At 39.4% G+C, this 11729-nt stretch overlaps 1 protein-coding gene across 2 annotated transcripts in view; it reads right to left on the reverse strand.

Annotated features, from left to right (window-relative positions):
• ADSS2 (adenylosuccinate synthase 2) overlaps positions 1–10251 on the reverse strand; it is a 34243-nt gene extending 23992 nt beyond the window's left edge. For both annotated transcript variants that reach the window (XM_088144166.1, XM_088144163.1), the window contains exon 1: positions 9669–10251. In XM_088144166.1, the coding sequence (XP_088000292.1) occupies positions 9669–9836 (168 nt within the window). In that variant the 5' untranslated portion in view covers positions 9837–10251. The remainder of the gene's footprint in view (positions 1–9668) is intronic.
• Positions 10252–11729: the final 1478 nt, after the last annotated feature.

Genomic DNA, 11729 nt, shown 5'->3' on the forward strand with positions numbered 1-11729 from the left:
CTGGAGTCTTAGATTCCTGACCCAGGCAGAGGGGTGAAAACCTTCAAGTTCCCTTCCAACCCTTGTGATTCTATGAGCCCTGCTGCATGCATGTGCCAGATACTAGCTAAAACAGTTGTCATGGCCATGATGGAAGGCAGATATTCTTGAATTGCTCTTAACCGGCAACTTCAGCATGGACACTGAAAGTCTCCAAGAAAAGAAGCCTTATAACTGTGCTACCATTTGATAGTTGTGCTACTTGAATGCTGAATAAAATATTCAAAGCCAACTTGTCAATACAGTACTGTTTACTGGGATATTTATAGAAGTAGACCACACTCTCACATGCTTTAATATGCCAAGAGATTCAGAAAGCCTCTTGTGCATCTGTCTACAGCTTATTTGAGAATCTCATTAATTTATTTGTATCACATTTTTCTCTTCCATTCATCCAAAATAAAGCATTTAATTCCAACATGGAACTCAAAAGTGGAGTGCTGCAGTTTTATGCTTTTCCTTTAAAATGTTTTAAAGAAACTTTCTAAGCTTTACTTGCACCAAGATTAAAGTGTAATCTCAGCTCCTTGTGTGATATAGCCAACAGAAGTATTCCTCTTCCCATTGGACCTGTTGTAATATCCAATAAAACTAAAATTTACTGTTATAATGTGTAATGTGAGTTTGCCCCCAGAAAACAGTTGTCCACTATTATCCAAAGGTGGAGGTGGTCCTCCACTATGGCTACGTGCTTTGTGAAATCTCTTGGGGTGTGGGAAACGCAAAGGTGAGAAAATAGAAATTAGGCTGAGATGAGAAACTGATTTGCCAGGCACATACCTCTAAATTCTGATTGTCTCAGATTCTCTCATAGATCAGAAAAAGCAAAAAAATGCTCCATATTCTAGATGTGCTTTTAATTCCATGCTAATTGAGAAATTTTCTATTTGACCATTTACAGTCTCAACAAACAGAATCAATACAGCTAAAGTTTTGACATATTTGAGCAAAAATTTACCTTTTTAGTCTAGGATTTTATTTGTCTTATACTGAGGGGATAGAACACTTTTAAATTTTAATTCTGCAAACCTTGTGAGAATTCCTAAAAGGAATTCTAGCTACATGTATCTCATAGGATCAAGCAAGCTATTTTATTATTATATCTCCTCTCACAGAGATTCAGCACCCTGTTCTGGCACTGTTTACCCATTATCTCCCCTCCTCAGCCAGCATAGCAACATAAAATCAAGATTACAACCCTTGAGAGATTGTTCTAGCATGAATATTGGGTAATGCTACACTTATAAATTCTTAACAATTGAAGAAACATATTGCCCTTTTTAAAATCAATATATAACTGCATGCAGAAACAGAACATATTTATAAACAGAGCCCTTGAATATTTTGAGTCTAAAATCCTGTCCCCACAACCCATGTTCATGCTCCCTCAAATTCAGATGGCTACAGTGTTGTGTTCAGATGGGGAACCTTTAAGAGTTTTTGCTGAGTTTCTTGTAAAAGCCTAATGTAGCTACCACTCTGGAAGCATGTGAAAATTGATCTTCTTTTTGTTTATTTTAGCCCGGGCACAAAGCCCTGTTCAGGTAACATAAGCCAGTGTAGAATTCATAATGTAAACAGTGACAAGCACGCTTCTCTCTCTAAGCTGTACTATAAGAATTTGAACTCTGGTGAACGTCTTCATATGTACAGCACTGCATGTGAAGCTTTCCTTGCTACAGTCACATTGTACTTGTAGATAATCAACATCACAGCATGATTTATAGAGCAAAGAAGCTATTTATTACTATTTATGTGGTTGAGTTCTCCACAGGTTTGTGTCACCTAAGCAGAGCTTTATTGTTTTATGATATTAGGCTCTGCTTTACAGTATCAACTTTCTATTTATGTTCAACTAAGTGACAATTACATTGCTTTTCAAAATTTGCTGTTCAACACAACAAAGTTTGAAACTGAGGTGGCTGAGGCAACATTTATGGTCCATCTCCTTCCCCGTTAAATTGGGAGCTGGCTATTTTTTTCAGATACCAAAACATGTCACCACTTTTCGTTTCATTGTTAAATATGAGAATTCCAATAGTAACGTCCAAAAGCAATGAACTAAAAACAACAGTCCTTAAAAATGACAAAATATTTACTAGCTTAAAGGTTCTGTATGTATAGACATGCTACACTATGAATTTCTTTGCTGCATCATGTGAATCTTGTGTACTTGTCTGATACCAAGCTCCAGTAACATCATTAATATAAGATCAAAAAGAGTATGCTTAGATTTTAAATAACAGAAAATACACTGGAGGTCCAAAAACCTATTTCTCAAATCCTCAGGAATATGTCCTGCTTACTTTTTATTTCATATTCTACTCCTCTATCCTGGCCCTTGCATTTATATCCAAACTTACCCAACTATCTGTACATAGCCAACCTTGGCTGATTAAGAAAACTATGCAGGATCAAACTTGGTTAATTTTTGGATAGAGGTTCAACAGAAAGTAATGCGTTTGTAGGTTAGGATGGGAAGTAGAAACAAAAATCATGAAAGGTGGCAATGGCAAACAATTTCCATGCTGTTTCCCTCCCATAATTATACAGACATGACTATAAAGTCATTAGGAATCAATTTTGATTTAACAAAGACTTTCCCTGAAGTTTATTACTTCTTCCTTGCCCAGAACTACTCTATCACCTCAAATTTGGTATTCAGTGATCTTCTCTTTCTTTGTTTTTTAGAAAAAGGTAAGTTAAGAGGTTTGTTAATTCATTTCTTATCTCGATAATAGCAAGTAAAATAAAATATAGTTAGATATTTCTGATTAAATCCCTGAGCCAGCAATATCCACAGGATAGAATGATAAAAGCAGCATTGCACTGTTGTGACACAAGCCCCATCCCTTTTGCATGTACAATGTGAAGCTGCACACACATCCAAAAGGGATGGAGCTCATGGCACAACAACATGCTACTGTTTTGATCATTTTGACAAAAATCAGTAAAATCCTGGAGACCTCCATGCTTTGAGCTATATTCATTTTTGTGAAATATTTTTTAAGTTTTAAAATGTTGAATAAATATAACAGATTTAAATAAAAACTACGGTTTTTATTTTTTAAAATCATTGATTTATCTCCAATGATTAGAACTCAATCCAAAAAAATTAACATACATATGAAAATATCTCCATTTTACTAATAACCATACTAGCTAATTCCTTGAGAGTAAAGGAATTAAGAGCAAAGGAAATAACTATTAAGAGTTGTAAATAAATAATAAACAACTTGCCTGAAGTCTCAGTGGAGCCACTGATACAAAGAAAGCAAAAAAATACATGACCTTAAACTACATTTTAGTAATAGTCTAATCTAGCCATCTCTCCGAGGAATGCAAGATAGCTGAAATTATACTGACATTTCATATTCTACTTCTGAAAGGAGATTTCAACTTTTAATATCACTCTCACTTTAACAGCATAAAAAGAAGAATGGAGTCCACACTCCATTTATTAATTAATAAACTTAGTTAGACTTTAATTGTTAGTTAAATCATGCTTAAAACCATGTCTGATCAAACCAGAATCCTTTTATTACTGTCCCTCCACTAAAGTGATGTAAAGTGATGTCCCTCTGCTAACATTATATAAAATGTAAAGTAATGTTAACTCAATAGCATTTCACAAAATGTATATCAAATATCAGTATCCAACAGAAACTGATCCTGACAGTATCATGCACAGAATCCCCAATAGTTCTATTGTGGATTAGCAAAAAAGGAGAACTATTGTGGATTAGCAAAAAAGGAGAACAAATGCTGATGTCACTGCAGTAACAGCTTGATTCACCTAGATCAGGAAGATGTTCAGACAACTTCCCCAAAGTCTCTCCCCTATCAAGTTCACATACTCTTATGTAATTAGTCTAATATAATTGGGAGAAATCAGAATGATCATCAGCAAAATCTATCAAATCTCAAAAAGCACAACTGCTAAAACAGGCCACTCTCTCATTGCAATTACTGTATACACATCTGTAAGCCATAACAGATATTCGAATTACAAATATATCAGATAGTAAGTCTCCTGAATCTAGAACTAAAAAAACATTCATAACCTTATTCAGTTCTTAGGACTGCCATTAAATAAAGATAAGCTTTGACAATCTAGATGCCTCTTAGCACACTTATTTCAATATTCCATTTTAATAAGAACAAAAGCTTGTGGTAAAACTTTGTTTTATAACTGCAGTGGCAGAAGAACCATTTAAAAAATCATATTCATTGACTCAGATTGTTATAGACATGGATGCAATACCTGACCACTAGTTGATAATTCTAAAATATCCAGCCAGATTCATCACCATGCACAAAAGTTAAATAAACATGCTTCAAAGGAAATGATATAGTAATCTAACAAATTAACACTTTACAGCAGAAAATACGTTCACTGTGTTCACTGTTGGCATGCCATAAAGTAAAGTGCAAGTTCCATGTGTGTTTACTTAGAAGTACATCTTCTCTCTGTATTCAGTAGGGTTCATTTCTAAGTCAGGATTACAGCCTAAACTAGCAGTATATAATTCTTATGATGTGAGAAATAATTAAAAAGCTTGTCAGGGCAAACATAAAGTTGCAGATGAAATTAGTGGCAGATTTAGAAGAGGAATTATCAACACAGAGCGGCATAAAATTATTTGAATAACTAGAGGCAAACAAAGGATAAAACGTCGTTATTTACCTCTGATAGCAGTTTCTTATACAGTGTGTTCAGAATTACAAAACAAGTATTATGAAAGGAAAAAAAAGTGCAGTACAGTATTGATATCTTATCCAACAGAGCAGAACTGATTGCCCAAGACGACTATGGTAAATTTGTAACAAAGATTCAAAGAGTCCTTGAACAGCATGGCTTGTAACACCATCTTTAATAAGCTAGTAGATTGGGGAGAGCTGTTCTTAAAAAAATAAGCAAATCCCCCCCAAAAACTCCACAGGATCATATGCGTGGCATACTGTTTCTGCTTAATTCTGTTGCAAAGAATTTGAGTAAGGGGATAGGCTTCTCAATTTTGTTTCCTAACTTTTTAACAAAGCGTATTTATATCATTCAATAGGCATCCTATCACAAATTACCTAGAACTGAAAGAGGAAGATAACCTTATAAAATGTTGCTTTGAATCACACTTCATTTATTTTTGGAAAAGAAACATAATCCTTCTCTAATTTCCAAGTTCTTTGAGTTCCATGTTCAAATCAGGCTACAGATATTCAGACATCATTATTTTAAAACCTGTTTTGAACAGCCAACTTTCATGCTATAGTGCAAACTGGTTTTGAAACTCCTTAAATATAAGAGTCTCAGCAGATGGCAGCACCTACTTGACCCTGGCTGATATCAGAGGCTAAGCAGGCTTAATCCTGGTTAGTATTTGGATGGCAGAATGGCTGGGAATCTCACAGCTGTAGCTGGACTGGAAAGTTGAAAAAACATTCTAAGAGAAAACAAAAACAACTCACTTCCATATGAAAACTGCATTCTTGAATAGGAACTGTTCACATTATCTCAATAGGAAAAGATTGGCCTTGGCCAATTGGCCAAAATTATTCCAGTTAGCAATTGCTTAAGTAATTCCAAAAGAAGTATCAAATGGTACCAAGGAGACTTAATGACACTTATTGAACAAAGTATTGAAAAAGAGTGAATATTTCGACAAGAGGATTTCATTGATCAACCCAGCAATGTCCTAATGGATAAAAGATAGAATAGTAGGAATAAATTATATTTTATAAATTTATAAAATTTATAAATTATATATTAAATATATTTATATAACCCTTTCCATACAACTACACTTTTTACAATAAAAACATTGTAAGTAATAAAACAGAGGGAGAGAGAGAGATGTGGAAAAATATTCACAATGGGAAGACCGTAATGATATGTGGATTGACCTTAAGAGACAGGGCAAAGAGACGCTGCCAAGGGAACAGTCAGATAAGAGACAGCATAGCCCGCAGCTGGATAGTGGGTGGGGCAAGAGGTTCAGAAGAGACCCTCCCTAGTTTCTTGGGCAGTAAAGGGGGGGAGGAAAGAAATTTAAGTTCTGACTTGCAAGATTCTGTCTATGTAGCTTTATAATAAAATAGAATTAGTTCATCTGGTTGTGTTTCCTATCTGGTTTGTCCTGCAAGGCTGACAACACCAGTATGAAGAGATAGTCCTTTAAAAGGCATCTAAAAGATGTTAGGGTAGGCATTTCGCAAAGAGCGGGATCTCCCAAATGAATAATCAAGCAAGTCTATAACAGTCCCAAGTTATTTAGTGATCTATATGTTATTTAAAAAACCTTGAACTTGGTTCAGTAAGCTAATTGGCAGTCAGTGCAGTTGCTTCAACTGAGGCGTAACATGACTATAGGCAGGTATCCCATTCAGCGACTTGACTACTGCATTCCAATCAGCTACAATTGGATCAAATGCAAGGGTAACTACATACAGCACAATTCAGTAATCCAAAAGCAAGGGTACTGATGTGTAAACAACATTAGCTAGGCTCCCTCTGTCCTAGTTGCTATACCAACAATTACTATGCTGACCAGAGATAACAGGCAATCTCTGGCTGCACAGGCCACCTAGGCCTCCAATGACAATAACTTCAGACACATGCCCAAACTACTTATCACTTTCTGAGGAAGTGCAACCCCACTTAGAATTCCTATACTCACCCACCCAAGAGCTGTCCATCTTCTCAGGATTCAAACTGTTTATTACTCCACATCCTACCCCATCACTCATTTAGATTCAGAACACATACAGCCTATCCTGTATGAGTATTATGGAAGGGAACTGAGTGCACTGGCATACTGATTACACTTAGCCCCTGAACCCTTGATGACCATCTCAGCAGCTTCATATAGATGTTAAATAATATTGGAGACAAAGCAATGATTTGCAACACACTATAGATTGTTGCCAGAATGCAGACAGTTACCAGATACTATTCTGTGAGATATCTCTACAAGTAGTAGATTCAATTTAGTATAGTCTATGCAGAGATGATCCAGGAGAACAGCATATCTGATGGTATCAAAAGTCATTAACAGACCATGCAAGATCAATAAAATAACACTTCCTCTGACTATCCTGCAGGAAGTCCTCTACCTGGCTTGGCTGATTCTACCCCAAACCAAGTCTGAACCTATATCAGGGCTCTCCAAGAATAACTACAGCTGCACAAATACAGTACCACATTCTCAAATACAGTCATTTACTTTAAAAAGGGGGGGGGATTATTACCAGATTGGCAAAAAACTCTGGTCCCAAAGGGCTTATTCAGGAGTGAATGGATCAATGCTTCCTTCAAGGCTGACAGCATCAGTCCATCATGCAGACATGTTTTCACTACATCTTGATTCACTCAGATAATCCCCTTTGGCTATATCTCTTAAGCCAAGATGATCAGGAGACAAGACAGTATATGGTAGACCAGACATCTACAAGTTTCTTATACACAGATTTCAAAAACTGAAAACAATTCCATACATTAAACAAGAAGAGGTACTGGATACTTCTGTATGTAATGTATTGAAAGCAACATTCCAGTCAACATCAATACAAGTGATTCATCAGGCATTTCAGAAACTTGTCACTGAGCTGGATTCATTATTATTATCTTCTTTCCTTTTCTGCATTAACACAATAGCCCTGGCAGATCCGGAAGCTTATCTGCCCTTCTGAAATGTTTTTCAGGAGAAGTGAGAAGTGGTGAAAATTCGTTGTATCAGACAATATCTAAGCCTATTTTTTAAACAACATTGTTACTTGCTTGTTCTTGATGGCTGTAAACAAGGAAAGCCTAACTTAAGCTGATCTTTGGGTTTCTGATATTTGTTCCTATTACCAAAAATGTCCATAGTTTTCAGTGCTATGATTTTGTAAAGTTACAGGAGAAAAACATGTTTGCAAAGTAATACTGCCAAATGTCCATAAAGTAGATGACTTGTGCAAAAAAGGCTATAGTGTTCCTAAACAACAAGCCAGTGTGTGCTTGATTCCTCTTTAAGAACAAACGAACAAAAAAGATGTCAAGGTTTTGTCAGTTGTACAAATCAGACAGACAATGAAGCCTACTTAGTTTCTATGTCTGATTTTAGAATTAGTCTAGCTATTGTAGGCAATCTTATTTTTCAACTTCTAAGCATGGAACTTAAGAGAGAGCAAAGTTTGGTGTAGTGGTTAAGGAATCAGGCTAGAAACCAGGAGACTGTGAGTTCTAATCCCACCTTAGGTACAAAGCCAGCTGGGTGATCTTGGGCCAGTCACTCTCTCTCAGCCCTAAGAAGGATGCAGTCACAAACTACTTCTAAAATCTTGCCAAGAAAACTGCAGGGACTAATCCAGGCAGTTGCCAGGACTCAACACTGCCTGTTGAGGGCACACACACACACACACACACACACACAGAGCATGGAACTACTATTTCATGGCATTGCTTATGGGTGAGCAACCTTTTCCCAGTCTGAGACTGTTCAAACTAAACAGATGACAGTCTAGACACAGAACACTCCTAGTACTTATGTGGACTTTAATGTATTCATCACAGGCTCTTCATCTCCCTAATTTATCATTTCTGAAGATTGGAGAACCCAGTTTTTGATGCAACAAGAGGCTGCCCTGATAAAATAAAATTACAGATTTCTTATGGTTATTAGCCAAGTCCTGGAATAATTCTATTGCAAATTGTAATTTCATTTGATGATCTATGTATGGACTAGCTCAATTCCTGCAAAATCATCCAACCACAGACAAGTCTTTTAAGGATGGACAGAACTGTACACCCTTATATCACTTCCACAGCACCTCAGTGTACCTGACTGATAGGAACAACACCGAAAGGTCACAAATAAGAAAAGGGAGGATCTCTGTATATTTTCGCACCAGAAAAAACTTATTGGATCATTCGATTGCCTTCGTTCAGGCGTGAGGAAAACCTGCTGCTCTCTATTTTATCGGCGTACAAAGAGAACGGAACCCAAATATTCATTCTTTGCTCACCGGCGAGTTTAGGATGGGAGCGAGGACAGACTCCTGGTGACGGGAGAGCAAAGGCCTCACTCGCCACCACAGCTCTCCTCGCTCATTCCTACGTTTGGTCCTGCAAGGCTTTTCTGCCTCGCCCAAATCGCGCGCCTACTGCACTGCAGGAGCAAGGGACAACCGACTGCCGTGCGACAAAGCCACCCCCACCCTCCCCAGAAAGGAAATGGCCGTAACGGGCTCGCCGACGGAGAAGCGAGAGGAGGAAGAGGTCGCTGCGGTCGTCGTCCCCGTCATAAAGCAGCGTCGTCGGGGGAAAGACGGGAATTCGCACGGCATCTTCGGTACCGTACCTCCGGGTAGCGGCGCCCCGGCATAGGCGCAATCACACGAAGCGTTCCCGGGAAGCCCCGGCTGGGAGAAAAGCGGGGCGAGGAGGGGAACAGAGGGCGAGCAAGCCTGGGAGGCACAGAGATGGAGGGGCGCAGTTAATCGACCCGGCGCGCGGCAGCCTCTCTCGCAACCAAGGCGGGAAAGGCTCCAAAGGTGCCTTCGGATCGCGCCGCCGCCTTTGTCTTGCGCCGGCAAAGGCTTCGCCTCCCGAAGGCTCAAGGTGACACCCCTCGGCCCGTCGGGGCGCTCACCTGGCACCTGCAGACGATGTCCGCGTCCTGCGCCAGCAGATCCACCACTTTTCCCTTCCCTTCGTCGCCCCATTGTGCTCCCAGGACTACAGTGACTTGGTTGCCGGGATGCCGGGAGGCGCTCCCTCCATTAGGGATGGCGGCGGACGCGGAGCCGCTTTCAGACATGGCTCCCGCAGGCGAATGCTCCCTCCTCGTTCGCAAGACACATGCGAGGAGGAAAGGAGGAAACGGCTCGGCCGGCGAAGGCGCCTTCTTCCCCGCCTTCTCATACAGAAGGTACAGTACACCGTTGCCGCATCCGACAACTGCGCTGCCCGCCGCCTATTGGTCATTCTTCGATAGCCCTCTTGTACGCGGGATCAAGAGACCCGCCTCCTCATTTGCATAGTCTGAAAAGGCCGCCGCTTCGTGCCCATATATAGAAGAAGGGACTACGCTGCCCAGGGTGCTATTGGGCTAACTTCGCCGCGGGTCGTCCTGGGAAGCGTAGTTTTATTTTTTTATTATTTTTTTATGTATTTATCATATTTATATAGCCGCCCACCCCGCACAAAGTGACTCTTCGCTGTTCGTCTCGCCCGAACCTGGAAAGGAGCGACTGGATAGGGCTGCTAAAGAGCGGTTTCCCTATTGTAGGGGAGCCTTGTCAGTCGAGGGTAGCATAAAAGCAGGAGTCGTCTGGTAGCCTCTTTCCCGCCTAACACGTGTTATTCACTTCATCAGAGGCAAGACTTAACTGATGGAGGATTTCAGTTGGGATGGGGGGAAGGGAGAGGAAGGCAGGTTGCTTATGCAGATGAAGGTAACGTGTGAGACCGATTACAAATACCTTAACAATTCTAATATGTTAAAAAAAAATGTTTGTTGTGATGTGAGTTCAGCAATCTCTCTCTCAATAGTGCTGTTCAAGTCTCTTTTTTCCCCCTTTGAAATCTGCAATAGAGTGCCCTAGGAAGTTAAAAGGCTCTGGTAATTACTTTGTCCTTGTTTTGAGTCCTGATGCCAAACTTGTGCCCATGAATTCTTTTGTGCAAAATTTGTCCTAGGTAGAATTCAAGGGCACTGCTGGTACCTGCTGGCATGTATCTCATTAGAGGTAGAGCATGTGACTGCATTCTACTGTGATCTCAAAGGGACCGTTTTGGAAATAATGAGATTTAACAGCACCACAATTTATTAACAGATATTTAGGGGTGTTAATCGCTCCCTTTTTGACCTCACTTGTGCAGACCTATCCTTCGTTGCTGCTTAGCCTGTGGTTGAGCAAGGTGGGAGCTAAGAGGCAGCATAAATGAAGATCTGGGCCCTCCAGGTGAGCTCTACAGCTTGAACCTCTATGAAGAACATAGCTGTATTCACACAACATGCTAAACCATAAAGCCACATTTTACAAACCACATTGGCTTGGTTCACATGACACATACAGCCACAAAGAGGCGAATCAAATTTTGGCTTAATGTGTTATAGAAACTCAGTTTAAAAGTAACACTTGTCAGCCACCTTTTTACAGTCAAATCATCAAAGTCCCTTTTTGTCCCTAGTGAATTCCACACATTTTCACTTCTTTAAAACAAAGGTGGCCAGCGTCTATGGGTTTTCAGATCTTGTTGAACAAGATCTCTTATCAGACATACCGTTACTGAGGTAGAATAGGAGCTGAAGTTGAACAGTGTATGGAGGGCTACTCATTGCCTACCCATAACTTTATGAGGTGCACATTTGAACTAATTAGGTAGCTGTTCACACTTCTGGAACAGGATAATGCTGGTAATAGATTTATTACTTGTAGAAAGTACAGCTTTTAATGCTCAAACACCATCTGAAGTGATGTGTAATTATTGGGATTATTGCACAATGTGTATAAGAATTTGAAAAACAAAATGCCGTATTTCAGAAAGAAAGAAACCTACTGATGGAATATTGTATGATGTCTTTCTTTTTTACCAATGTTAGTACAATATTGAAAGCCTGTGGGCTGTATGATAATCTCATGGACATTGTGACATCTTAACATGGAGCTGAACTTTCCGAAAAAAAACATGCTTGGTAGGGTGGAAG

Source organism: Python bivittatus, unplaced genomic scaffold (genome assembly GCF_059951505.1).
Source record: "Python bivittatus isolate LINGU-HERP-01145 unplaced genomic scaffold, Pbiv_v1 ctg000020_np1212, whole genome shotgun sequence".
Classification (NCBI taxonomy): Eukaryota; Metazoa; Chordata; class Lepidosauria; order Squamata; family Pythonidae; genus Python; species Python bivittatus.